General features: G+C 40.1%; 1 protein-coding gene across 2 annotated transcripts; it reads right to left on the bottom strand.

The window, feature by feature from the left end:
- Positions 1–838: 838 nt before the first annotated feature.
- On the bottom strand, positions 839–23292 carry THOC1 (THO complex subunit 1). 2 transcript variants are annotated; one of them, XM_082044643.1, is made up of 22 exons: positions 23162–23292; positions 22140–22213; positions 21973–22033; positions 21179–21245; positions 20119–20237; positions 18802–18850; positions 18190–18285; positions 17821–17903; positions 17237–17310; positions 16526–16634; positions 15360–15491; positions 13896–13996; positions 11967–12033; positions 11730–11780; positions 11081–11151; positions 10212–10235; positions 9718–9813; positions 8765–8830; positions 5282–5365; positions 4909–5056; positions 3362–3440; positions 839–1290 (listed from the first exon to the last, which is right to left on the bottom strand). In XM_082044643.1, the coding sequence occupies exons 1-22, from the start codon at positions 23258–23260 to the stop codon at positions 995–997; spliced, it is 2046 nt and encodes a 681-aa protein (XP_081900769.1). In that variant the 5' UTR covers positions 23261–23292; the 3' UTR covers positions 839–994. The 2 variants fall into 2 exon arrangements, with proteins under 2 accessions (XP_081900769.1, XP_081900770.1); XM_082044644.1 differs by lacking the exon at positions 10212–10235.
- Between the last annotated feature and the right edge of the window lie 679 nt (positions 23293–23971).

A 23971-nucleotide genomic window follows, 5' to 3' on the forward strand; every position in this document is an offset into this window, starting at 1 on the left:
TCAGTCAACTGAAATAGTTACATTTTGTACCTTCTATCAAATGGTACCCACAGCAGGAGGTGAGACTCAGGCTGGTTTATTTCCAACAGCTGCCCCATGTATCACCCCATACCGACTTTTGCTGAAGTGCCAAATGATTAAATTCCTAATACAGCTAAATCCGAAGCAGGGAGCAGGCACAAAGCTCTCAGCAGCAGCTCTGTATGCACAACTCACCTCCCAGCTGGCAGCAAACCACCCTGGAAATTCACAGGTGAGAACTGAAACACTACTCTGCAGAGAAAAGTCCTGTGGTATGTAGTTTTCCAAAGAGCAATTAGAGAGATGTCACTGCATGACACAAATTCTACAATAAGTGACCACTTAAGTTGTAGCCAGCTACACCACCACCACAAAACTCTCATTTTTTGAGGGCAAACAGGTCCAGCCACATGTAACATCTACCTGTCAAAAGATTGCCATATCCTTAAAATGAAACCAATTGTCACTTCACAGTGAACTGGGACAAAAACCCCTTACCTTGTTGACTCAGAGGAGTTCCTACATAGGCAAACGTGCAGAGACTAAGGTTAATAACCAAAAATGAGCATGGAAACTCCCTCCCCGTTATTGACTGTCAAGGTTGACTGTTTCTTCAGCAGAAGAGCAGCCTGAGCACAGCACCCCTCCCAGGTGACCGCCCTGTCCAACAGGAGCAACCCAAGCCCTGCAGATACCAAACTACAGCCTGCACAGAAAGCTGCCTCGACTCCAGCCTCCCTTTTATGTTTCCAAAGTAAAGCTTCCTATTTCTGAATTAGGATGACAAATCCTTTTCTCAGAAAACTGGACAACTGAGTAATATTATTAAAAATCTTTAGCATTTATTCAACATAAAACACCTATCAAAAATTTGTTACCTAGTAACAATTAACAACAAACCCAAACAAAAAAGACACAATTAACAATGACAACAACCACCACCACCCCATGACAAGTTAGCACCTGAAGCAAGTTAGCTGCTGCCTTCAGTGTCGTTGGCCAGGCTTTCCGCAAGGTCACTTAACCCAGCTTTGCTCAGCGCAGCAATCAGGTTGTCGGGGGTCGCGTGTGCCCCCTCCTGATCCTGCCAGGCAACCAGCAGCTGCTTCGCTCTCATCTTCATGTCCTCACTGTCAGACTCGATCTGCCGTATGTCAGAATCCTTCATTTCCAAGTAGGGGGCCAAGGCCTTCCACTGCTCCCCAAGCCTGCTAGCAAAGGACTCGATTTGTTCACCCGTCATGGCTTTGTCCCGTTGTGCCTCTGGACCTAGGGGAAAAAAAAGTCACTGTGAAACTCAGGGAATGTCTCCAGATCTTCCCTGATCCACCCCATTTTAACCCTCCTATTTATTTACTAACAGACAGATTGACACCTTTCCTTTAGTGGCTAGAACCTACTCAAGAGCTCTGAGAACGGATGAATTTTTACAGATGAATTACTTGGGTTGCAAGAGGAATGTCTCTTACTGACCATGGTAAAAAAAAGTTGGGTTTTATGCATTTCCTGCTCAATTGGGAGGGAATTGCTAAAGCCTAAAGTACATCAGAACTGCCTCCTCCAAATGAAAACAAAAATTTTGAGAGGTAGCCTGAAATTTTCAATACACGATTCAACTACAATATTAAAATACAGAGTGATATTCAGCATTTGTCTTTTAGACTTCTTTTAGTCACCGTACACAGAGTTAATCCAGGTAAAAAACAGTTTGCTTCCCTTTTACTGAGTTACTAAAGCCTCACGTTCCTACCAGCAGCAGGAGCATGAGCAGAACAGCAACTTCCACACATAGTCAGTACTTCAAGGAATTTTCTGCCATTCTGGCATAAAGATAAAAACCACAGAATACTCTGCTCTGCTGAGACACCAAGTGCTGCAGTGATTACACAGGTGGGTTTGCACATTTACAGCTCATAATGGTCTACAACTCATGGCTTACCGCCTGGGTATATTTCACACCATTTTAAAGAAATAAACCCTAAAGACTGAATTACTTATGCATAAAAAATATCAAGATATCTTAACTTTTAATAAGTATTTCACCTTCATGCCACCTGAAGAGCCAGGTGGCAGGGAACAGAAGTTTCAACTCTCTCCAGTGCTCATCAGTCGCTTATTTATCTGAACTAAACCCACTACATCGAGGGGAAAGAATGGAAGATCACACACGACAAAACAGAAGCATCAGATCACTTCCATTATTTCTAAGCACAACAGTGCATAGTGGACCACAGCTCTCCCAGCTTTGCTTATAAACAAGATTTAAAGAAAGATGTAAATTCAACACAGTGAAACCACAAAGGCTGTTCCAGGCAGCGTTAAGCTGAAGAAAGACGTCACTATGGGGAGACTGTGGAAAAGGTCAGGTGTGGAATGGAAAAGGGCAACAGACAAGATTCACAGAGGCCCACGGAAGGCTTTGCACTAACAGAAAAATCTTCCAAGAAAACTGCCCATGGTGCCTGGTGTGTGAACTCCACACCCTGCACATCCCATCTGCCCATGCTGGATCCAAGAGCCAGCGCACAGAGATACGTGTGAGACGAAGGAGGATGGAAGGAGCCAGATTCACAGACACAGCAGATGGGGAAGGACACTCAGGAGCACAACATACCAGGGTTACAGGCAAGAGACAAAAATGGAATGACTGGTTTATGGAGAGGAACCAGAGATGACATTTGCCAGGAAGGTTGCTTTTCTCGCAGAGAAGCTTTTGCCCTGAATACATTTTAAATGAAGAGGATGAAAGATCTCAGTGTCGGAATATATCCATTTCTGAAAGTCCCTTAACTACCCACCCCAGCAGGGACTAGAGAGAGAGACACCTTGCCTGTGGCAATTAAAGGGCAGAAAGAACAGGAAAGTGGGTGAGGAACTCTCATAGGTTCTTACACAGCAACGATGGCATTTTAGCTATAAACACCTACTAATACTGTAAACATACAGCACATAGCAGAAAAGGTGGAAGAAGCAATGGGACAATACCCTCAGACACATGATGTAAATGTTGGGGTTGTTCTATGCAGGGACACAAGGTAGACTCAATGATCCTTGCGGGTCCCTTCCAACTCGGCACATTCTATGATTCTATAATTAGTCCATGTGCTAACCCAAGTTCAACAGGCTGCACACTTTCGGCAGCGCAGGCCACGAGATGGACAGGTTGCCACCGGTGCCCTGTGTCCTGAAAAGGCTGTGCTTTTTGGTACAAATGGGGTTCAAGTCAGAAACACGAGGGTAACCAAGGACTGGTGACCTCAGTAGAAACTACATTAAAACGCAGCTTCTACAATACACATCAAAAGAGAAACTGAAAAGACTGAGAATATGCAAATCTTACTTTCATTGTTTTCCTTTAACAAAGCATCATTATCTTCCTCATCTTCATCTTCACCTGTTTTTATTTCTTCAGAAGGAGGCTACAATGAGAGAACTAAACATCACTGGATGAATTTTGTGTTTAAAGAGAAATTTTACATCTCTGTGATGGTCCCTGGAACGTGTACTAGAATGGAAAACCTGACATGATCCCATAAGAGACTTAAAAATCCCCCACAGCCTCCTGTATCCAAACCACCAGTAACAAGTGTTCTAATAAAACACAGTTCTAACTAATTAACCTAATGAAAGTATCCATTGACTTCACAGGATTCTTTCATTTTCACGGTAACTACAACTAAGGATTCCATACCTAACTTTATTACTTACTTCAAAGAAAACAAACACCACACAAACAACTTTCTATGAGACCACTACTGCTGACTGTACTTTTAAAATTCTTCTTCTTCACTTATTCCTCACTCAGGAATTCCTCGAAGTTTTCTGTACTTTCAAACTTCTTAAAGATGGCAGAAATATACAAACTTTTCACTTTCTGATTCAGTTACTGATCAGCCAAGAGGAACAAAACGCTGCTTCTTCTCCGGCCTTTCAGTCACAAGCCTTGTCTACTGTATTTCTGCCTTCTCATAATATTTGGTACATGACAGCAGTACCACCATGAATATTGCATAAAGCGATACCTTAATATATTAAACTGCTTCTCCCCTCCCAGTATCTTTCCTAAAATTGCTATTAGCACCTAGTTAACTCCAATGGCTGAATAAACAAAAAAGCTACATATTACAATCCAACCTTTACCCCTCAGTAGTTTCCCATTACAGACAAGGAAGGTCTCGAATACAGACGCACAGGATCACACCTGTAAGAAATTGCTGGGTTGTGCGCGAACTCAAGAGGTTTAGAAAAACTCCCTCCTCCACCTGTTAGTCTCTCTTATCCTTGTGTATAAAGTTATCTGAAAGACCCCTGCTTGGCCTCAAATTTCTACTGTTGAACGTGCAAAGGGTTAATGCCTTAAATTTACACCTCCACAAGGTCTATTTTTCTTCACATGTTCTAAAAGCCAGGGGGCTGATAGAAGAGCTCTGGTAAATCTTGCTGTAAAGCTCTGGTGACAGTGCAGTATCTTCAGCTGCACATTCTGCCCCTTTTATTGCCACCCCGGCAGCCACAGCTACTGACATTCACAAGCCCTGACACTGGCTCACACCTTCAATAAAAGCAGTTTGCACTAACACCACCGAACCCAAGTAGCTGGGTGCAAATCCGTTTCTGCTTACCAACCCAGCAGGAAAACTTGGGATTGCCACAGCTGTTTGTTCACAGAATACAAGGCAGTAACTTGGTTATTCTATGCTATTCACAGTTTAGTCATTGATCAGACCAATTTTATGTCCAATTTTTACTTCACAAGCTTTTTCCCTGTGTTTTTTTTTTGCCCCTACTTCCCCCTCCGCCCCCCGGCCCATACCAAATGGATGGTAGAGAGACAAGCGGGAAGTCAAATGAATTCAGCATTTATTATTATAGGATAACATTACTTACAGGTAGCTCCTTGGCTAATTTGATTACCATGTTTTCTAGATATTCAGGTAAACTCTTGAATTGTTGGTTTGTTGGCTGGAAGAAGTGGGGACTTCTGCGTGCTAGAAGTCTCAGTGCTCTCCAGCCATAGTTAGAATTGTTCACGGCCCTATAATAAAATACAAGCTTGGTTGGCAACAGTCTGGCATCTATAAAAGCACAGAAAAAGATCCGCAGCATTTACTAATTAATACAATCCTGTCCAAACTTATACTACTTTTGTACACTACTGGAGTCCTGCACAGTTACTAGTAATGCAGAGAACAGTCTGTTTTCTTTAACGAGCCAAACATAAAAGAGATCAAAATAAAGTGAGACACAAAGACTGACATACTTATACTTATTTTCAACCATGTTTTCAGGGTCTGCTTGTTCAATAGCTTCTTCAAAAAATTCCTCCAACGTTGGCATATATTCCCTAAAAAAATAAAATAAGGAGCTTAATACTCCTCACAGTCTATGCTAACATCACTGGTTTTCCATTTGTTCATACACATCTCAAAGCTTATTCACTGAAGAAAAAAAACAAACCAAACAAAGAACCTACTCAAATTTAACTGCAAATAAGCAAAGAATCTGTTTGATGCACGTTGCTATAAAATTATTCACTGCATAACCACTGAAGCGTAAGAGTAGTTGCTAGCACTGCCTATTATATGTATTTAAACATTCTGCTATACCAAAAAGTAACATCAACACCTGTCAGTAGCCTTTGGTGAAAAAGGACTATGGGATGCCAGGCAAGAATTCTGGCTACAAGGAAATGAGACTTCCGTAAAAGTACCTGTAATAACCGACTGGCTGCCTTAGAAAAACGCTGCCACTCACACAACTCACAAGAGCTCAGGAGCCTAAACTGGTTGTTAGTTTTGTGCAATTGGAGAGGACAAGTAAAACCTGGCCTCTTTACCCCCCCATTAACCCATTTCAGTTTCATCTGCTACCAGTCAGACTACTATTACTCCCCAATTTCAATGATTTATGATCACTAATTGTAGAGAGGGGGGAAATATTAGGCAGCTTAATGTTGTACTTAATGATCCCATCTTAGTGGCTCCCTGACTTGCTCAAACATGTCTCATTTCACCTCCCCATAGTGATCCCTGTACCTTCTGCTGGAGGTCTACCGGCATCTGGAGGAATTGATTTATTTGAAGTGGACTAGAAAGCATCTGAGCCACCCAGCTCAAAGAGATGTGATCAGCTGCACAAAGTCCAGCTGGAGGCCTGTCACTAGGGTACGCCAGGGCTCAGGACTGGGCCTAGTACTGCTCAGCACCTTCATTACCAGCCTACTGATGATGGGACAGAGTGCACCCTCATGACGCCTACAGACATAGCACAACTGTGAGGAGTGGTTGACAGAGCAGAGTTGTGCTGCCATCCCAAGGGACCTCATGAAGTTCAATAAAAGGAAATGCCAAGTCCTGCCCCTGGGGAGGAACAGCCCCAGGCACCACCACATGCTGGGGACTCGCTGGCTGGAGAGCAGCTTTGCAGAAAATATCTTGGTGGGCAACACCATGCACATGGGCCAGCAACGCACCCTTCTGGCAAAGGTGGCCAGCAGCATCCTGGGCTGCATTTGGAACAGGCCAACAGGTCAAGGGAGATGATCCTTCCCTTCTTCTGCTCAGCACTGGAGAGACACATCAGGAGTGCTGGGTCCCAGTTCTGGGCTCTCCAGCACAAGAGACACAGGTCCATGCTGTGCATGGACAGGGACATCTACCACCCAAGGAGTGGCCAAAGGAGCTGGGACTGTTTACCCCAGGGGAAGAGGGCAGTAAATACCTGATGGTGCAGTAAGGAAGAAAGAGTCAGACTCAATCCTACTCAGCGAAAGTACAAGCAGGAGCTTGCACAAATGGAAATACAGGAAATTCTGCTTAAGCATCAGAAAAAAACAAACAGAAAAAAACCACAAAAACACACACAAAAAAAAGCCCAAACAAAAAGCAAGCCCAAAACTTTTCTGTGAGGGTGATCAAACACTGGAACAGGTTGACTGGGAAAGCTGCGGAGCTTCTGCTCTTGAAGAGACTTCCAAAACCCACTGGAGAAGGCCATAGGCAACTTGCTCTAGCTGACCCTGCTTTGAGCAAGGGGTGGACTAAGTGGTCTCTAGATGGTCCCTTCCAATCTCAGCTGTTCTGCGATTTTCAAGACAATATTTGTGACTCATAGGGGACATATTAAAAATGCAATTGATGTTTCTGTGCTTAGAACAGCTAGCAGTTGCTTCTGAGAGATATCCAAACCAGAACGTAAGGAAACTTGGCCTAAAAAGAATAACACAAATAATATTTGTTTAGGATAGTCTGGTGCTTTGAAGACTAGAAGCAAGAAGCACAGATTACCTAAGAGCAGCAGGTTACTGTGAGCCAAGATTATCAGCGGTGCAAAGCAAGCTCATAATGATCTGTATTTCTCCTATCAAATGTTTGACAGAGACACATCTGCTTCTGCAAGGGAACCCAGTGATCAGCCAGGGCTGGGGGGAAGCGCACTGGTCTATTAACTCACTTTAGTTCTGTTTTGAAAAACATGCTTTGCCCAGGAAAGCAGTGCCCAGTGCATGTTTAAGTGTAGTATTATCACTGCCTACTGGAATCAAAGCCGAAATCTTGAAAACCCTTTTGATTTGAATCCTGCTATATGTGGCACTATGCAAAAACTTAAAGACAGATTTTTATCCCGAGAACAGCCACCTAAAAAGAAGACAGGTAAGGAAGTATTACCACATTTGAATGAAGACTTGAGAAACCAAAGCAAAACGTTAGTCATTTGACCATGCTCAATCACAAAGTCAATAATAAAACCTGGGACTGAATCCAGATCCCTTGGGATTTTCTCTTGCCTGTTTACCATGGCATGCATTTTCTTGCTTTATCTCCCTTTAAGTGTTTTGGGTTTTTTTCCTTTCAATTTATTTTTTTTTTTAATTTAAAGAAGTTGCAGTACAATACAATCATGCGCAGGGAATCAAAAGCTTTGGTTCCAAACACACTCTTTTAGCCCTTGGCCTAGCACAGGCACGTATCCTGTCAAAGGCAATCCTGCATATCCCAGCCTCACAAAAAGGAAGGCTCTTCCTCTGCACAGCTCTCAACCCCTGGAACAGCATTTCCTCCACTCAGGACAACTGCACAGCCAGGCATTCAGCCTTTAGAGCCACAAAGTTCTCTTTGGGAACTGTCCCGTTCCTTTTCCATGTTTTCATACTAGCTTCTATGTCTGCACAAAAAGGGGATCACGCTGTTTTTAACAAACAGAAAGTTATGTAGCAAAGTACATTTTCAGAATTTCCTACAATTGTGCAAGCAGAAGGGATAACTAATAACTGTATTTTTCTACAACTGCACCTCTAGTAGATCTGGTATGCACTGAAACAATGCCTGCTAGCCATTCTCCTCTTATCTAGTATCGTTCAAAGCACATGTCTGCTTGAAAATCATAGCCAAATAACACGCTAACTTCACTAGAGCCAGACCTGGCAATCTTCCTTTATTATATAAGGTACTTAATTATACAGTCACGCTCTACGAAACTGGAATTTCCATCTGGGTTTTAGCTTAGATTTTACTTTACTAAGCCATGAAAACTACTGAGAGCATAAACACCACTGAAGAAAACAGTAAGAGACTTCAAGACAAAGATTCATACCACCCACTTCTCTCAAGACACAGTAAGATGGCACACCACGCAAGATCATCACATATACCTTCCTTATGCTGGTTTTGTAGTAATTGTAATTTTGTGTGTAATCACAGTGCTGAAAGTTAACTTTAGACAATTATGTACCATTTTTACATACCTGCTCTCAGATTTACAAGCTTCCATGTTATCAGGACATAAATTCCAAAGGCGGGTCAGTTCCTCACTGAAAAGAGAAGCATGAACACATATAAAACTCCACATTCATCATTCTATCCTTCCATGTTCTGTCACTCAGAGACAGACACACGAAACAATATTACAGACATTCTCACCCAGAGCCTTCACAATAAAGCATCCCATACCAACTTTGTGATACATAAAGAGTAGGAATTACCAGAAATCACAGAAATCTCATCTGATGTTGCAAATTAGGAAAATTATCTATTGAATTTCTACTATAATCTCTTGCTGTGGTCAGAAACAGTAACAAACTCTCACTTTCCACACCAGCTAAGGTCAGGCCATTTCGTTTTGACAAATGAAATAATTTATCACTTTCCTTTTCAAAAGGGACATTTTACTAACACTCAGTACAAGGTAAACATTTCCACACCTAGGTTGGGTGAGCTGTTACAATGAAAAGACTATAATTTCTCCTAAAAAAAAGGCAGTGGAAAAATGCAGCACTTCATATCCAGCAAAACATGACACTTTTTTGGACAGGTCATATCAAGAAGAATTCTTTGTTCCAGTGATAAAATAGTAGTGGATGTTATTTTAAAACGGTGGCATAGATATATTTAAGCAAAAACATAAATAAGACAAAAGCAGAAAAACTGACCCAAGAAGTACAAACCACTGATTTTCAGCCTGTAACTTACAGACTATTTAAAAGGGATCTAAGACAGACAACTATAAGCAAAGGAAGCCTACTGCAACTTTTAAATGAACTGACACATCTTTTGCTTGTTCTTTCCTTGCAGTTCCAAAGTGAGGAATTTTCAAAATAACTGACTAGAAAAAATAGCTGCCAAAAAACCCCACAAAACCCCCCAAACCAACTAACCAACCAAACACCAGAAACTCTTTAATGAAATCAATCCAACGTACTTCCCCATTAGGATTTTTTTGTTTGGTCCTTTTCCTAGGAAGTCCTCTGGAGCTGGCCTCTTTCTCATGGGCCTCATTGGCTTGGAATCAGGAGGTCTAAAGAAAAAAACCTCTTCAGTATCAAACCAGTAACACTTTGAGAAAAAAATAAGCCATTTCACCCAAGATGGTGCCTAGTTAAATCACAGTGGAAGTACTCAGGAGGACTGGAAAGAGGGAGAAGGGAAGAAGAGAGAGAAGATAAAGTAAGTATAAGGAAAGGGATCTGCCCCACACCAAAATTAGCTCATTCAGCAATGTAAAGGTGTATCAGAATCCAGAAACAGAAAAAGAAGAAAAATCACATTTATGCCAGCAGCACATACTAAGCATGATCCACCCTGCTGGGGGGTTCATCTGCTTTATGATTGCAAGTTCTCTTTACCCGGGTGCGCCTGATTTCATGGGATCAGAGAATGGAGATCCCAGACCACCAAATTTAGGGTAAGACCTACCCAAGCTGAAACTCTGGCTGAGATCTAAAGGAGGAGACAGAACATTTACAAAAGTCAAATTTCGTAATTTTACTTCTTCCCCCTCCCCTAACAGTAACTTCTCTCTTCTCACAGCCCCCTCCCTTTTTTGCAAACTGCTCAAGTCATGAAGAGGTGGCTCCACCTGATCTCTCCACAAAAGGAGATCTGCAAAGAGACAATGACTCAGATGTGCCTTCCCATGAATAAGCTCCAGTTGGTATGTAGAATGAATAAGGGTGGTAGGACAACGTTTAGTCAACACCTCAAGACAGTCAAGTAGACACATGGAGTCAAAGCTCAAGTTTTGTCATTAGGTAGTAACTAATTACAAGGGAAACCTTTCAATGGCAAAAGCAACCTAATCATATTTTCCTTTCAGGTAAGCAGTCACCACTAAGTGGTAAACCCAATAAGATATGTAAGAGGGGAACTGGTACACAACACTCCAGGTAACCTGCCCCATTGAAGTCACAACACCTAAGGCTTCATTAGAGGCAATCCAAAGCAGCATATGGAAAAGCTGAGCACTAATATCTTCAAGCTAGGGTCTGCTCCAGTTGCCTCAGTCACCGGATCCTTGGCATTAAGAGAACAAAACATTGCCATGAGAGTGAGGAACACCCTCCTGAGACCCTGCACATCCACAACCACCTCTTCACTGACATAACAAAGCCTTAAAGACTTCTGGCAGAAATCTAAAAGTTTTCTGCATACATGGAAGGGACATCCAACTATACAGATCTCAAAGTTGTGTGAATCATTATAGTTCATATACACTGTGGGTACATATTCTGAAGTTGAACCATCATTTCAAACAAGCAGCAAAAAGTTTCTGGTTCCTAAGTTACCTTTCTTTCACAAAGCTTGGGCACCCCTCATTTTTCCATGAGTTCCAGTTTTCTTCAGTATTTAATATATGCTGCGAAACATAATATTGCACATTATTAGGGTCATAGTACCCTTCAGAGTTGACCCCAAAGTTTTTTAGTTGAGCTACTACAATTAAACCTGTGTTACTCTGTGTATTTCAGACACCATTTTGAAGGTCATCAGTATAATCTTCGGCAGCTGGTTTAGTTTATTAAAAAATAATGTATCTCCAATAACTGTGGGAAAGGCTTTAATTCTACTTCTCTAACCAGGAAGACAGATGTGGCCAAAGTAAAGGAAAAAAGTAAAGCATCCACTTGTGTCTTATCCCTGTGTCTTTGGACACAGAACTCCTTTCTTTGTTTTCAATAACCAATGTCTCCTGTATGTATACCTGAACATACATGCGCATTTCCATTTCACCCCAAGCAAAGTATGAAAAGCACGTTAATGAAAACACAGGAAAAATGTGACTACCAACTAAAAGTCATTATGAGACCTTTTTTACTGAGATGAGATAAAAGTTCTTTCAGATGCTACATCTGTGTTCCAAAAGCTAGTTTAAATTGATGCTGCTTTTTCTATGCCCTATACAGACTTCGTTCGGACAGGCACCAAAGTACTCACCTCTACCATTTTTGAGAATCTTTCCCCATCTGGAGGATTTTCTGAAAGAAGCTATGATTGGGAGAGAGAGGGAAAAAAACAGGTTAATCTTTTGCATTATATTTCTAGCAGAATACATAGGGGACAAAAAGAAAACAACAAAGAAAATGGTGGTCACTGCTTCAAAGGTTGTTGATACAATATTACACGATGAGTATTCTTCCATGCAATTTTTATAGAAGCATCTACTGTACCAACCTGATAAACTGCTTTTGTAGTATCTTCAATCCAAAGGGACTGTTCATCTGTTAGAACGTAGTTTGAACTGGAATTGAAAAAACAAAACAACAACAAAGTATCATTAAATCAGCTCATTTTTTTTAAATTTGAACAGTTTACTACACGTCAAAATAGTGTTGAAGATATATCATTTACACTACATACTCTCTGAAGGGTGTTAGAAGGCACCTGAAGAAAGTACTCTGGTCTGGTCCCATGGACTTGCCACTTATTAGTTTGTGGAGTTAATTAGATGTGCTTGTGGAACACACTTCCAGGTTTATCTTCCTTCAAGAGGAAATCCATTTGCGTGATTCAACATCACACCTTGATGTCGGACCCAAAGCACAGCGAGTGGGCACAATGAAAAGATTTACTTAAAAAAAACCCAACTCTCCTAACCCCAGCTCAAACACTACTTTAGATAAACCACAGTAAAAGCAACAGTCTACCAGCAGTATACAGAACACAGAACTTGAATACCTCAAAACATTATATACAACATAACCTCAAGCCATTAAACAAGTTGCTTGGTACACCTAGAATTAGAATGCAATCAGTAAGTAGAAGTGAAAAGGACACAGAAATAAATACAACATGGCTCACTTCATTTCCCAGCAGAGAACAGAACTTTTTTTAAACAAAATTAAAAAAAAAAAAAAAAAAAAAAAAATCAGATGAGAGTCTAATTTTTGTTTTTCACTGATTCAAAAATAATCCATTTGAAGCATAACCATAACATTCCATTTTCAGTGTTCAAAAGCAATACAACACGAACCAGCTTTTCATGAAGCACCAGGTATCTTAAACAGCAAATATAAACATGACTATGGCTAAGTCAATAATGTGAGAAAGACTTCCAGAAGGAGCTTCCCTTAGTTAATAGGCTATAAAAAAGCTCATTTTTTAAGGAAGGAAATAATTAGTATTATTTTAAAACAACTGCACCAAGTTTTAGACTATACCATTGATATATCAAACAATCCTTGATAACTTAATGCTTTTAATGAACACTTTAATGAATTGCAATTGAATCACCTCTATAGGAATGAACTGCAATTCAGAAGACATGGATTCTATTCCTTCTCTGCCACCTGCCTTGTAAATAATCTACAGAATGAAGATAATGATCCTTATTTAGTCTGCAAAGTTCTTCCAAGATCTGTTTATAAAAAGCAGCATACTGCAGATGAAAGACAGCTGCCTTAAATGTTAAGCATTATGTGCACATGTGGTAAAGGGCAGAGGAAGAGAGGTAGGTTTTTCTTTCAGCATAACATTATAGAATACAGAGTAGGAAAACATAGGGGTTTGTTCTGTCTCATGGATTTACAAAAGCAATAATCACTATTATAATTTCTTACTATTTTAGACATAATGCTGTAGCACACCAGGAAAAAAACAAATCAGCAACCAATGCCACATTGCGGAGTCAATGCAGATTCAAAATGGTGCTGCATCCAAGTAGCTTGCATTGGTCTGACCACTTGCTGCTGCAGAGATTCCTTTCCTTTCCTGGCTGGCATGCACCTTAAGCAGCTTTAGTGGCCTCTGCTTCTGAGACTGCACTTAACTGACCAGCTGGGCAGAAAACCAACTCTGCAGAGATGAGTAGATTGGTTTTTTGCTGGTTTAGTAAACTGCACAAGTTTGAGTAAGTCTAATGAACACTAGAGCCACTGTAAGGGAGGGCAGAGAATCACGTAGAGAGAAACAGAGAAAGGCAAGAGCGAGACCTCCCCTTCCCTGCCACAAAATTACTTCAGCAACATCTTGTATTTACCAATCCAAGGCTCTGCAAGTTTCACAAGAACCTCAGAAAAAGCAGACATAAGCTCTTTTAAAATATTTTGGTTCACCCCAAGTTCTTAGCTGCCCATCCACAAACACAAAACATTTCCCCATTACCTTTTAAATTTCACCTGTCCCTTCAGATACTGAAATAGTATTAGGTACTGCAACAAGATGTGACGGCGAAAGTTACTGTCACTCAGCTGTAAATCCATCAGCTAAACAAAAACAACAAAAAAGAATTACACATATAAAGACACTACACGTGCGTAAGTAAAAAAAAAACTAAAAAAATCCAAGAAATGTTTTCAGATAAACTCCATGGAGACTGTTTTTACAAGATGATGGTAAGTCATTACAAAACCTCTATTCAGTATCACCTATACTTGCAAAGCAGGGCTTTATAAGATACAAACACTGGTAAACTGTCATCTAGCACAATTTAGAAAAGACTATCAAAATTTCTAATGAAATCAATTTATTAAGAGCACAAGGAACTGCTTGCAGAAGTATCCCTAGATTTCTGTTTAACTAGTTTTATACTGCTAGATTTAACAACATTCACTTGGAAGTGAACACAAATTTGGAAAAACAAATACTGAGATATTTCAGTAACTGAAGGACAGCTTGCTCCCTTTTCTTATGAACTACCGGCCACGACTTAAGGATTCAGCTACCACAGAAACGTTCGCTCTCATAAACACACAGTAATACACTGCTTGGTTTCTACCCTAGGTACTGCGCACCATAGTAGATCATTAAAAGGGAAGATGTGAAGATTCTTTAAAGAAAACAGCCTTTGGCTACCGTTTGCTAACTAAGCAACCGGTTCTGTATCTTCTACACTACATTATTTTAGAATTGTCAATACACAGGTCAAAGGCTTCTAAGGAATTTACCTATTCTTCTATCCCAGAAAGAGAAAACTCATGCTGCGCTTAGATTTGCTTTCTGTCATCTATTAATGCCTGCATTTAAAAATTAAAGTTACATATTATTTCAAAATGAAACCAACAATTTTAGGATTAAATTCAATAGAGTGTTGTATTTTTGTCTTCATAGTAACAGAATTAAAAACTCTTAAGATATTTTTCAAAGTAATTTTAAACAAGACCATTATGAGGCAGAAAATATAGCTAGTATATAACCAACTAAGTTTTGAAAATGTAATTCTGAAGGCAATAAAAAAGCAACAATCTTTAAATATTTACTCTTTTACCTTCCCTTTCTAAATGTAACAATACAAATCAAATGAAATAAATGAACGTCAGCTGTATTGCACACTCTTATTCCAGAAACAGAAATCCCTGAGTCATCAACTAACATAGGGAATCCACAAAGAAAGAACAAAATAAAAAAGAATAGAATAAATATATCTTTATCACTTAATTAAGGGATCAAACAATTTAATGGGATACCCAGAGAAGCTGAGGAGGCTCTATCTGTGGAGCCATTCAAAACCCAAGCGGACACAGTGCTGACAACCTGCACCGACTCAGAGCTTTGAGCAGAGAGGTTGCGCTATGCAGGGCTCCTTCCAACCTCAACTAGTCTGCGATTCTGAGAAAAGAAATCACATACCTTTTCACTAGTTAGGAACTTTGCAAAATACACATGTTCTCCTCCTGTTTTCAATTCTTCCAGCTTTTTTCGAGAAGCCTGAGTATCATCCAATTTGTAACTTTTGAAAACAGCCAAAACTTCTTCTGAGTACTATAAAAAAAGAGTTATTCACCACATGAAAATACTACAAAAACTTTGTAGTTAATTACAGAACTACACTAGACTCAGTCTCAAGTAAAATAGTTTGTAAACTTGCTATCAGCCAGTCAAAACAAGACCTATTTGCCACCAATACATCAAGGCTCTCTAAACAACACAAATGACAGTGGAAGTGTTACTTATCATTTAAGAACACCTAATCATTTGGAGCATTTAAAATATGCTAAGAAAAACAATGGTTGTAAACAGTGCACAACTGCTTTGTTTTTTAGATGTTATGAAAAAAAGTGATTAGAGTGCTACATTCAAACTTAAAATAAGTTGCTCAGAATATATACCAAGAAAGGTACATAAATGAGAGTTAAATTTGCAGTGCTGTTCTTAAAAACCAGTTGAGCCTTAAAGCTGCAAAGAAGAAAAACTAAAAAATTTAATCTAAAAGACTTAAAACTGGCCCTATTCAGCTTCTCTGAACCACACAAACAGCACTCTTCTTGCTATTAAATAAATACTAATGGTGAAGAAACAGTAGCTTGGAAAAAAATAATCTTCAACATTCACACTAAGCAAAATTGAAACAGCTGGCTGAAGGTGACATCCAAGTAATTGCTTCTATAAAGACATTTGTTTCTTTGTAAACCTAGCATCTTTAGGATCCCACCAGGATCCATATGATCATTCAAAAGTAAGATCTAAGACTAGGTAAACCTATTTTGCTTCTTGGGGGAAAAAAACCAAAACAGAACAAAACACAAGTTCTGCTTTTGTGCAGCTGACATTGTTTCAGCACATGAAGTCTTTCTGCTAGTGACTTACACAAGATTTGTTACGGGACTTACTGCACATCTTAAACTGTTTACTGTCAAACTCACTTCAGAAAACAGCAAAACGCATTTTCTCATGTACTATTATTTTTTGATGGCATTAGTGATTGAACTGTTCTATTCATATGCAGTCACTTTTCTACTTGTACAAATGGTTATTTTTATTTAGGCTGAATGGTTGAAAGCATGAACTCAGATTACCTTCAGAAAAGTTTTCCATGAGACCTTCTCATAGCACTGCACAGGATTTCTAAAATAATCCTGAAGTGACCAGAATTTTCTATACAGGTTATAATCTATTGGAATGGAACTGGGGGAAAAAAAAAATAGTTATGAAAATCCATATTGAAAGTGATTTATTAAATTCAAGTCTACTCAGGAATGTGCAATCCCAGAAATTAATTTTGTAAGTGAAATAATAAATCAATAGCGAGCCCTTCCAGAGAAATTTGTAATTCAGAATTTGTCCTTAAAAGTGTTTTCCATCCCATCTACCATTACTTTCTCACCATAAAAGCAAAAATAGTGTAAAACTCAAGATCCTTTTTTCTTACACCCTTGGAAATGAAGAGGAACACAGCTTTATCTCGTAAAAGTATATAAAGCATGTACTCAGAATCCTTGAATACATCTTATTGGAACAAGTTTTGTCAAGATAGTTGGGAAAATTGTGAAAATTTTGAAGAGGAGTAACAGTGGTTCTCAGCCAGGATAAGCAACTTTTTCAAATAGGCTGGAGACTTCTTCCCTCTCCAGGCATCTCCACTGAAACACTGCCAGGTTGCATCTAATCTTGAGAGGACAGAAGGTAAGTAGAATTCTGAGTACATCACTAAAGGGTATTTCCGAAACAGCTCTTTATGTTGACTTTGCAAAATTTTGTTTCAACTTTTAGCATTGCTATAAGCTCACCAACTTGTTGGTGCTTCATCATCTCCCATTTCACCTTCCTCTACGTCCATTCCTTCTTCTTTCTCCTCAGCGTGCTAATAGGAAGAAATAATAAAAAACTTATACAAATGCCACTACGATTTACATGGTTTTCACGATGTTCTGTATTTTAAACATTTTATCACGCTTTAGATCAGAAAGCTTAAGCTGGTAATTTAAAAGATCTCTGAAGTCCTATTCCAGTAATATGTGCAAATTATTCCTGTTTTAACACCTTACTACACTTTGCAATGGTAGCCTGACTTGTCTTGAAAAAAAAGCTGAAGGAACAGCACTATACTACATACACTGTGGGGAAAACTTTGTACAGTTAAGTGGCAGCACTCATCCCTTGCAAAATCATTTTCTTTTTACCCCCTCAAAGTCCACACAGTTTAATATACCAGTTAATGTGCTTATTTCCAGAATCAGCAGCTTGATCTGGAAGAGGGACAACCAAATTATAAACATATGATTCTAAACATTACGCACAGTAGTGCATTTCTGTGCCAACAGTCTTGCATGTGTCCCGCAGAATGAGTGAAAAACAACACAGGGATTTTCACCTTCTGTCCTAGAGTGCTCTCATGTTCATTGGTATTGAAAACAGTGACATTTTCCAGGTTAAACTGACTCTGCAAGTTAAGTCCTGTGAAAAATAAAGGGTCAGTATTAGAAGCTGTGAAGTTTGTAACTCTGTTCATTCAGTTAGTTAAGAGATGCCGGTATTATGTTCTCAGAAACAGCATTCAAATCTTGTGTTTGAAATTACAACAAATGAAAATCACAATATCAAGGGTAAGGATCAGAACCAAGATACAACGCTAAATTATTTTCTCCAACCAAACTTGGTCTGCAACCCTTATAAACTTCAAAGATTCAGCATATTTAGTCTTTATTAGATGTTAAGTGTGGTGTAATTCAAAAAATCTCACCTGACTTTTCTGAAAGTGGAAATAACCTAGCCAAGAACAGCTGAATTCTTCCACAGAAGACTGTGTTTTGTGACTTAGATAATCTTCTTAGGAGGTCTAAATATTGTAAAAAGTACAGAATATTAGTATTTATCTCACTTTCAATTCCTCTCACACTAGAATTTAAGACTTGCTAATTACATGACCTACATAGTTAATGACAAGAAGCTAAGATTTGTAAATTTAAATGCTAGTAACTTCCTCAGATCAGCCATATTTTTTCCAAATGCGTTCTACCAATTCTGCTAAGACATTCAACAGCAATAAAAAAATAAGTTCAAATGAATCCTACTCAAATACAGCTTCTGACATAGGCCTTGCCATTGCTGAGGAATAAATATTTCTCAGATGTTCTATTATGACGGCCTCCACTGAGGAAGAGATTTCCCTAAGGTCAGAATTACTTATTCATGACTCTGGCTGATTAATGTAAATCTACTGAGTGATGAGCCTTTTAACTTTATTACTTATTGAACACATCTGAATGTAAACCACATTATTAAACCCACTTTCATTTGCAGAGATATGGAGTTCTTAATTCCTCACCACCCCCCCCAACAAACTACAACTCACCATTGCACATTCGTAGCAAGTAATTTTTCCCTGCGGAGTAAAATGTATTCTGAAATGGAGTAAAGGTATTTAGATCACTAAGAGAACTCTAAACCTTCTTGAGTACATTTTAATTCAATCCCAAGCCATTCCTACTGCTATGTCTATATTTGAGTTTTCCCTTAAATAAGAAGCAGGTTTCACAAAAAGGTGACTAAAAAACCCAGTCCCACAAATTCCAAGAAAGCACAAGCCACAAGGTTTAAATCCAGCCTCCATACAGAAAAACCATATGTGACTACACACTGTAAGATCAGCATCCACTTTTTTTTTTTTTTCTGGAATACACTAATTTTTACACTCATTGCCTTTATTATTCCATGCATTATTTATACACATACACAAAGAGCAATACACAAAAGATTTAGAGCATTCACAGTACTAGTAATTTGGCAGCAGGAGAAAGAAATCTATAGGTACTTGAATTAACGATAAAGAACAGTTTATTAATATATCGGGGGGACTTATCTGAAACAGAGCAGCCTGAATGAATGCCTATGGGAGGCAGTCCTGGTTAGGAAATCCAAGTTAGGGAAATACAGAGAAACTGGAATGCTGTTCAGGTGTTAACTATAGAGCTGCTGACACTTGTGGTCCCAGCAGCACTGCCAAAGAGCAAAACAAGGATACTGAGATACAGGATTTCTTATGATCTTGGAATAAAATGTAGGCAGGTTGGGACTTCTGCCTGCGACCCTCAAGTCCCTCTAATTAACAGTGCCTGCAGTGCAGGAAGCTCAGGAGCCTGTCGCAGCAGCTCTTCTCCTGTTACAGCACTGTGACACAGCAAGAGCATAAAATGCTCACACAGGCCTCAAAACACCAGTTGCTCCTCGAGAGCAGAAACATTTTAGGGCAACATATTCACCATCACTATAGTCCTGTAATGGAAAGCTCACTAAGGAAGTGACCAAGAAGACTTCTTTCCTTGCAAACTGGTGATGGAGGAAACTGCAGCTCTGATGGAGAAGCTGAACAACAGGTCAAGAGAGATGCCATTCATACAAATTGCGCACCCCAAGTTAAATTTCTGGTTTCTAAATGCAACAATTAGTGTATAGTGTAGAAAAAGGAGTTAGAAATAGATCAAAATAATTATTTATTTTACTATTAATTTTCTGACCTCTGCTGCCCAGACATTATTAAGCCTCAAAAGAAAACGTGCTCAGTGCTACTATTTTAACATGGACAGAAGGACAGTTAAAATCTGTTCGTAAAAATGGTTCAGACAGATAGAAGCTTTGGTACGACTATTTCACATTTTGGAAAAATACCTACCGATTTCCATGTGGCAACATTTTTCTCCACAAAAGTGAAAATTTTGTCACACTGATCCAAGGGCAGGCAATCTAGAACATCTCCCAGAAGCACAAAAGGGGTTGATGCAGTGCAGATGCCTGTGAGGAAATTTGAAGTCAAATCTGGCAAAGGTACATGGTAGTTGAGGGACATTATGCCAAAAAAGAAGAAACAAGTTCTCCTGAGCTTCTACAAATCCTAACAAAAAGCTTGGCCTAAAGCGTGAACTTCAGTGAAAGCTATTTCTATATGTACATACATGCAGATGAGCTTTGTAAGACCTTTGCACTAATGTAAAACAAATAATAAAAATATAATAACTAACTTCTAAAAAACTCGAAGTCTACTAAAGCAGTGCTCCAAGTCGGTGTACCCATGCTCTGTAGTTTGGTAGTGTCTGCAATCCTCATGACCACAGGTCTCGTTAGCCTATTGTTCATAAAACACGAGTGTAGTTGAGCTACACTTACTAAAACAGACAAATATTTGATGCATCATATGAACAAATAACAAATGGAAGAGCATGGGACCCTCTTCAGGAGATTAGCACAATGATTTCTGACACAAAAGACAGTTATAGTAACAGATTTAAGTATCTAAAATACAGTTGTGTACTGACAGGCCAGTACTGGGAGAAGACCAAACATATTCAGAAGTTATTTCTGGCTCTACCAGCAACTGACAGAGAAACCTAGGAGTCATTTAACCTTCTCTGCCTCAGTGGTCTCATCTCTGAAATTATGATGGGAGACTCCCAAGCACTTTGCAGTGGTGGACAAGGATAGAAAATGCTAATTTTGTTGCAACCAAACCCACATATCTTTCCGTATTAAAAAAATATATATATATTCAACACAAATGTTGCACGTAACTGAATATTATACATCATTCCTTTCATGAAACATAGTTAATAACCACTAGCATAAGGACCACATATTATCAAACCTAACTGATGCAGATGACTTTCAAAAATCAAGACTTTAAAATTCCCCTAAATGGCCCCTAAAACTGCCAACAGATCTGAGAGAAAGGTGCTCACCTTCTGTGACTCCACTAATAGCAAGAGAAATAATTGCCAGGAGATTCTCACATGGAGCTTTATTTATCTAAACAAAAAGAACAGTATTAAAGTTCTCTATTATGACCTAAATACATTTAACAAAACTAAAGTTCTTGTTCCCAAGTAGGCATATTTAAAACAAACGCTGACATTCAACTTCCCAAAGTGTCAAACAATCTATTAAATCAGACCTGTCAATTAACTATATAATAAAGTTTTTATTCAGTGAGCAACATTTCCTGACCGCTGCTAGCCATTAAAGACCCTACAATGCCTACTGTGTAGAGAGAGTTATTTACCCCCGAAAATTAATACCCTACATTCACCCTTCATTCAAGTAATACCACCAAAACCATTCTTTGATTCCTTTCATCATTCTTTTTAGCTGACAGGCAGCTTTGTTACATGCTAGTAACAAATATCCCACTCCATCCCAGTCTTAAAGCATAGTTATAGAATAATGCATATTTATGAACTAGAATTTTAAGACACTGCAGATTTTCATAAGCATTACAAAGTCCTGCTGGAAAAGGCCAAGTCAACACCTCTCACCATAGCGTGCTATCTGTAAAATACTGCCATTCTGTCCTACCTACCAATCTCCTTTAATCATCTATATTCAAACTTAATTGGATAACTTTTACATAATGCATATTTTTAATAAACAGTATTTCCCTATACTAAAGTAAGTTGCTGTTAAATTAATACACTAACTTGCAAATAGAAATTTGAGCTTTATCAAGATAAAAGATGTAGCAGTTTAAAGTACTTACTATTTCTTCTTCTACAATAACTCTAAAAGCTTGATCCAAGGTACATTTCTTTTCATTTTCACTGCAAATGCAAACATTCCATATCAGTTAATAACAACTATTAGGGAGAAGATTACTAACACAATACCTGAATAGGCACCTTTTAAAATCAAGCAGCATTTACTTACCTCCCAGGGATCTGGTTAAATGCATTCAACAATGGCTTGATACTTTTGTGATTCAGAGCCTCTCTGGTAGATGTCTACCAAAAATGTAAAGAAAGAAAAGTTACAAACCCAGCACAAAACAAGGAAAATCTTCTCTTTCCTCTATCCGACAGTGGACTGAAATACTAAAGCATTTTTTTGCCACACATCACTTTACAAAGAGAACTTTGTAACAAGTAGGACAAGTAACAAATCCCTCACAAATCAGGCACGTGAGATAGTAGAGCGCCACATTTCAAACCTTGGCTAACAATGCAATGAAAACAGTATTTCTAATCGAAACACAGAGGAATACACTATTGTGACCAAGATGCCGCATCTACAGCGGTCTCAAGCGCCACACGCACAACTTCACCTGCCTCACAGGCAGGTTATGGGGGATCTGGGCATGACTCTTGTTAATAAGATGGTCTAAAAATTACTATATTACGTAACTAAATCTATCTATTGGAGCAAGTGTCCGTGCCTCGACCACTTCTGCGCAAATACCACCCTCTTGCCCAACACGCTGGGCCGCAAACAGCGAGACCTAGAGGCCGGTGTGCACGTCCAGCCCTACCTACTCCGGCAGCAGAAAAAGCATCATTTTGCAGAGGCACAAAAAAGACAAGCACAACAAACTACGGACGTCTTGCTGAGGGAGTGAGGGGGGGAAGGGAACGCCAGGATTTAATCTCATTTTATTTTAGGCTAATTTTAGTTAACTAAGCAGCAGACCCATCCCCACCCCCCCCCTTGGCGGTCCAGGCTGAACCGGCCCTTGTCCTCGAATTTAAACGGCTTTATCTCAGCTGCGCTGGGCGCCCGTTAAAGCAGAGCCCCGGCAGGGACCGCAGGCCGCTCAGGCGGGAGGGGAGGGAGGCGGGCGGCGCGCTGGGGCACAGCCCGGCACCGGCGCCGCGCCGCGGTCTCCCGCCCGCCCGGTCCATCCTCCTTAGACGGCAGCGAGGGAGGAGGAAGCCCCCGCGCCCGGCCAGGCTCACCATGAAGCGCAGCCGCGCCTCGGGCAGGCTGAAGAGCGGCGGCGACATCGCTCCCACCGAACGACGCTCCGCGGCGCGCGACGATGACGCTGACGCCATACTCCTCCGAACGGCGGCGCGCACGTCCTGGATACGCCCCGCCCCCTCCGCCCTGCCTTGGGCGGCGCGCAGCGGGCGGGGCCGGTGCGTCTCTCTCGCGCTTCCCGCCCGCGGCTGGGCGCACGCGCGGCGGCCGTTAGAGCGGGAGGTGGCCGTTGGGGCGAGGTGGTGGTGGAAGAGGGAAGGCGTTTGTGAGTGAGGTGTTGTCAAAGTGAAAAATGGCTTTTAAAAAGTTAACGTGAGTTTAAAAAGGAGTGGTGGATGCGGTTGTTTCTTGTGACAGCCACGTCAGGGCCACGGTCTGCTGCCATCTCTGGAGTATCATCAAAGGAGGAATAATGAGGGATTTTTATATCATCAGTAAAAAGAAAGCTCTGCACTAACGATTCACAGGTTGAACAATATCTTACAGACACAGTCTTCAGAGTCACTTTTAATAGGAATTGTTTAACAAGTGTTTCATAGGTAAATGTCTGAAGCAGCCCTGCAAAAATAAATGTTTGTCGTTTACTTAAATGTTATAGCTTTGTCCTTTAAAGACCACATTTCTAACTAATGGCAGTTCCCAGACTTGCCTGTTCACAGTCCATGCCCAGGCTTGTAATACCTTGCCTTCCATTCCCATGCCCAGGCTTGCGACTGAGTGGGGAACCCTTGCTGGGTGGTGTCCAGCTGTAAAACCCTTACAAAGGTGTTACTTGTTGGCCTCTT

Source organism: Streptopelia decaocto (assembly GCF_964273445.1).
Source record: "Streptopelia decaocto genome assembly, chromosome: 2".
Classification (NCBI taxonomy): domain Eukaryota; kingdom Metazoa; phylum Chordata; class Aves; order Columbiformes; family Columbidae; genus Streptopelia; species Streptopelia decaocto.

Coding starts and splice junctions, on each gene's coding strand:
- THOC1 (XM_082044643.1), bottom strand. CDS start 23,260: ATGGCGTCAGCGTCATCGTCGCGCGCCGCGGAGCGTCGTTCGGTGGGA. Junction 20,238..21,178: donor TATTAGTGGAGTCACAGAAG/GTGAGCACCTTT, acceptor ATTTCCTCACAG/GCATCTGCACTGCATCAACC. Junction 10,236..11,080: donor CCAAGCTTTGTGAAAGAAAG/GTAACTTAGGAA, acceptor CTCCTCCTTTAG/ATCTCAGCCAGAGTTTCAGC.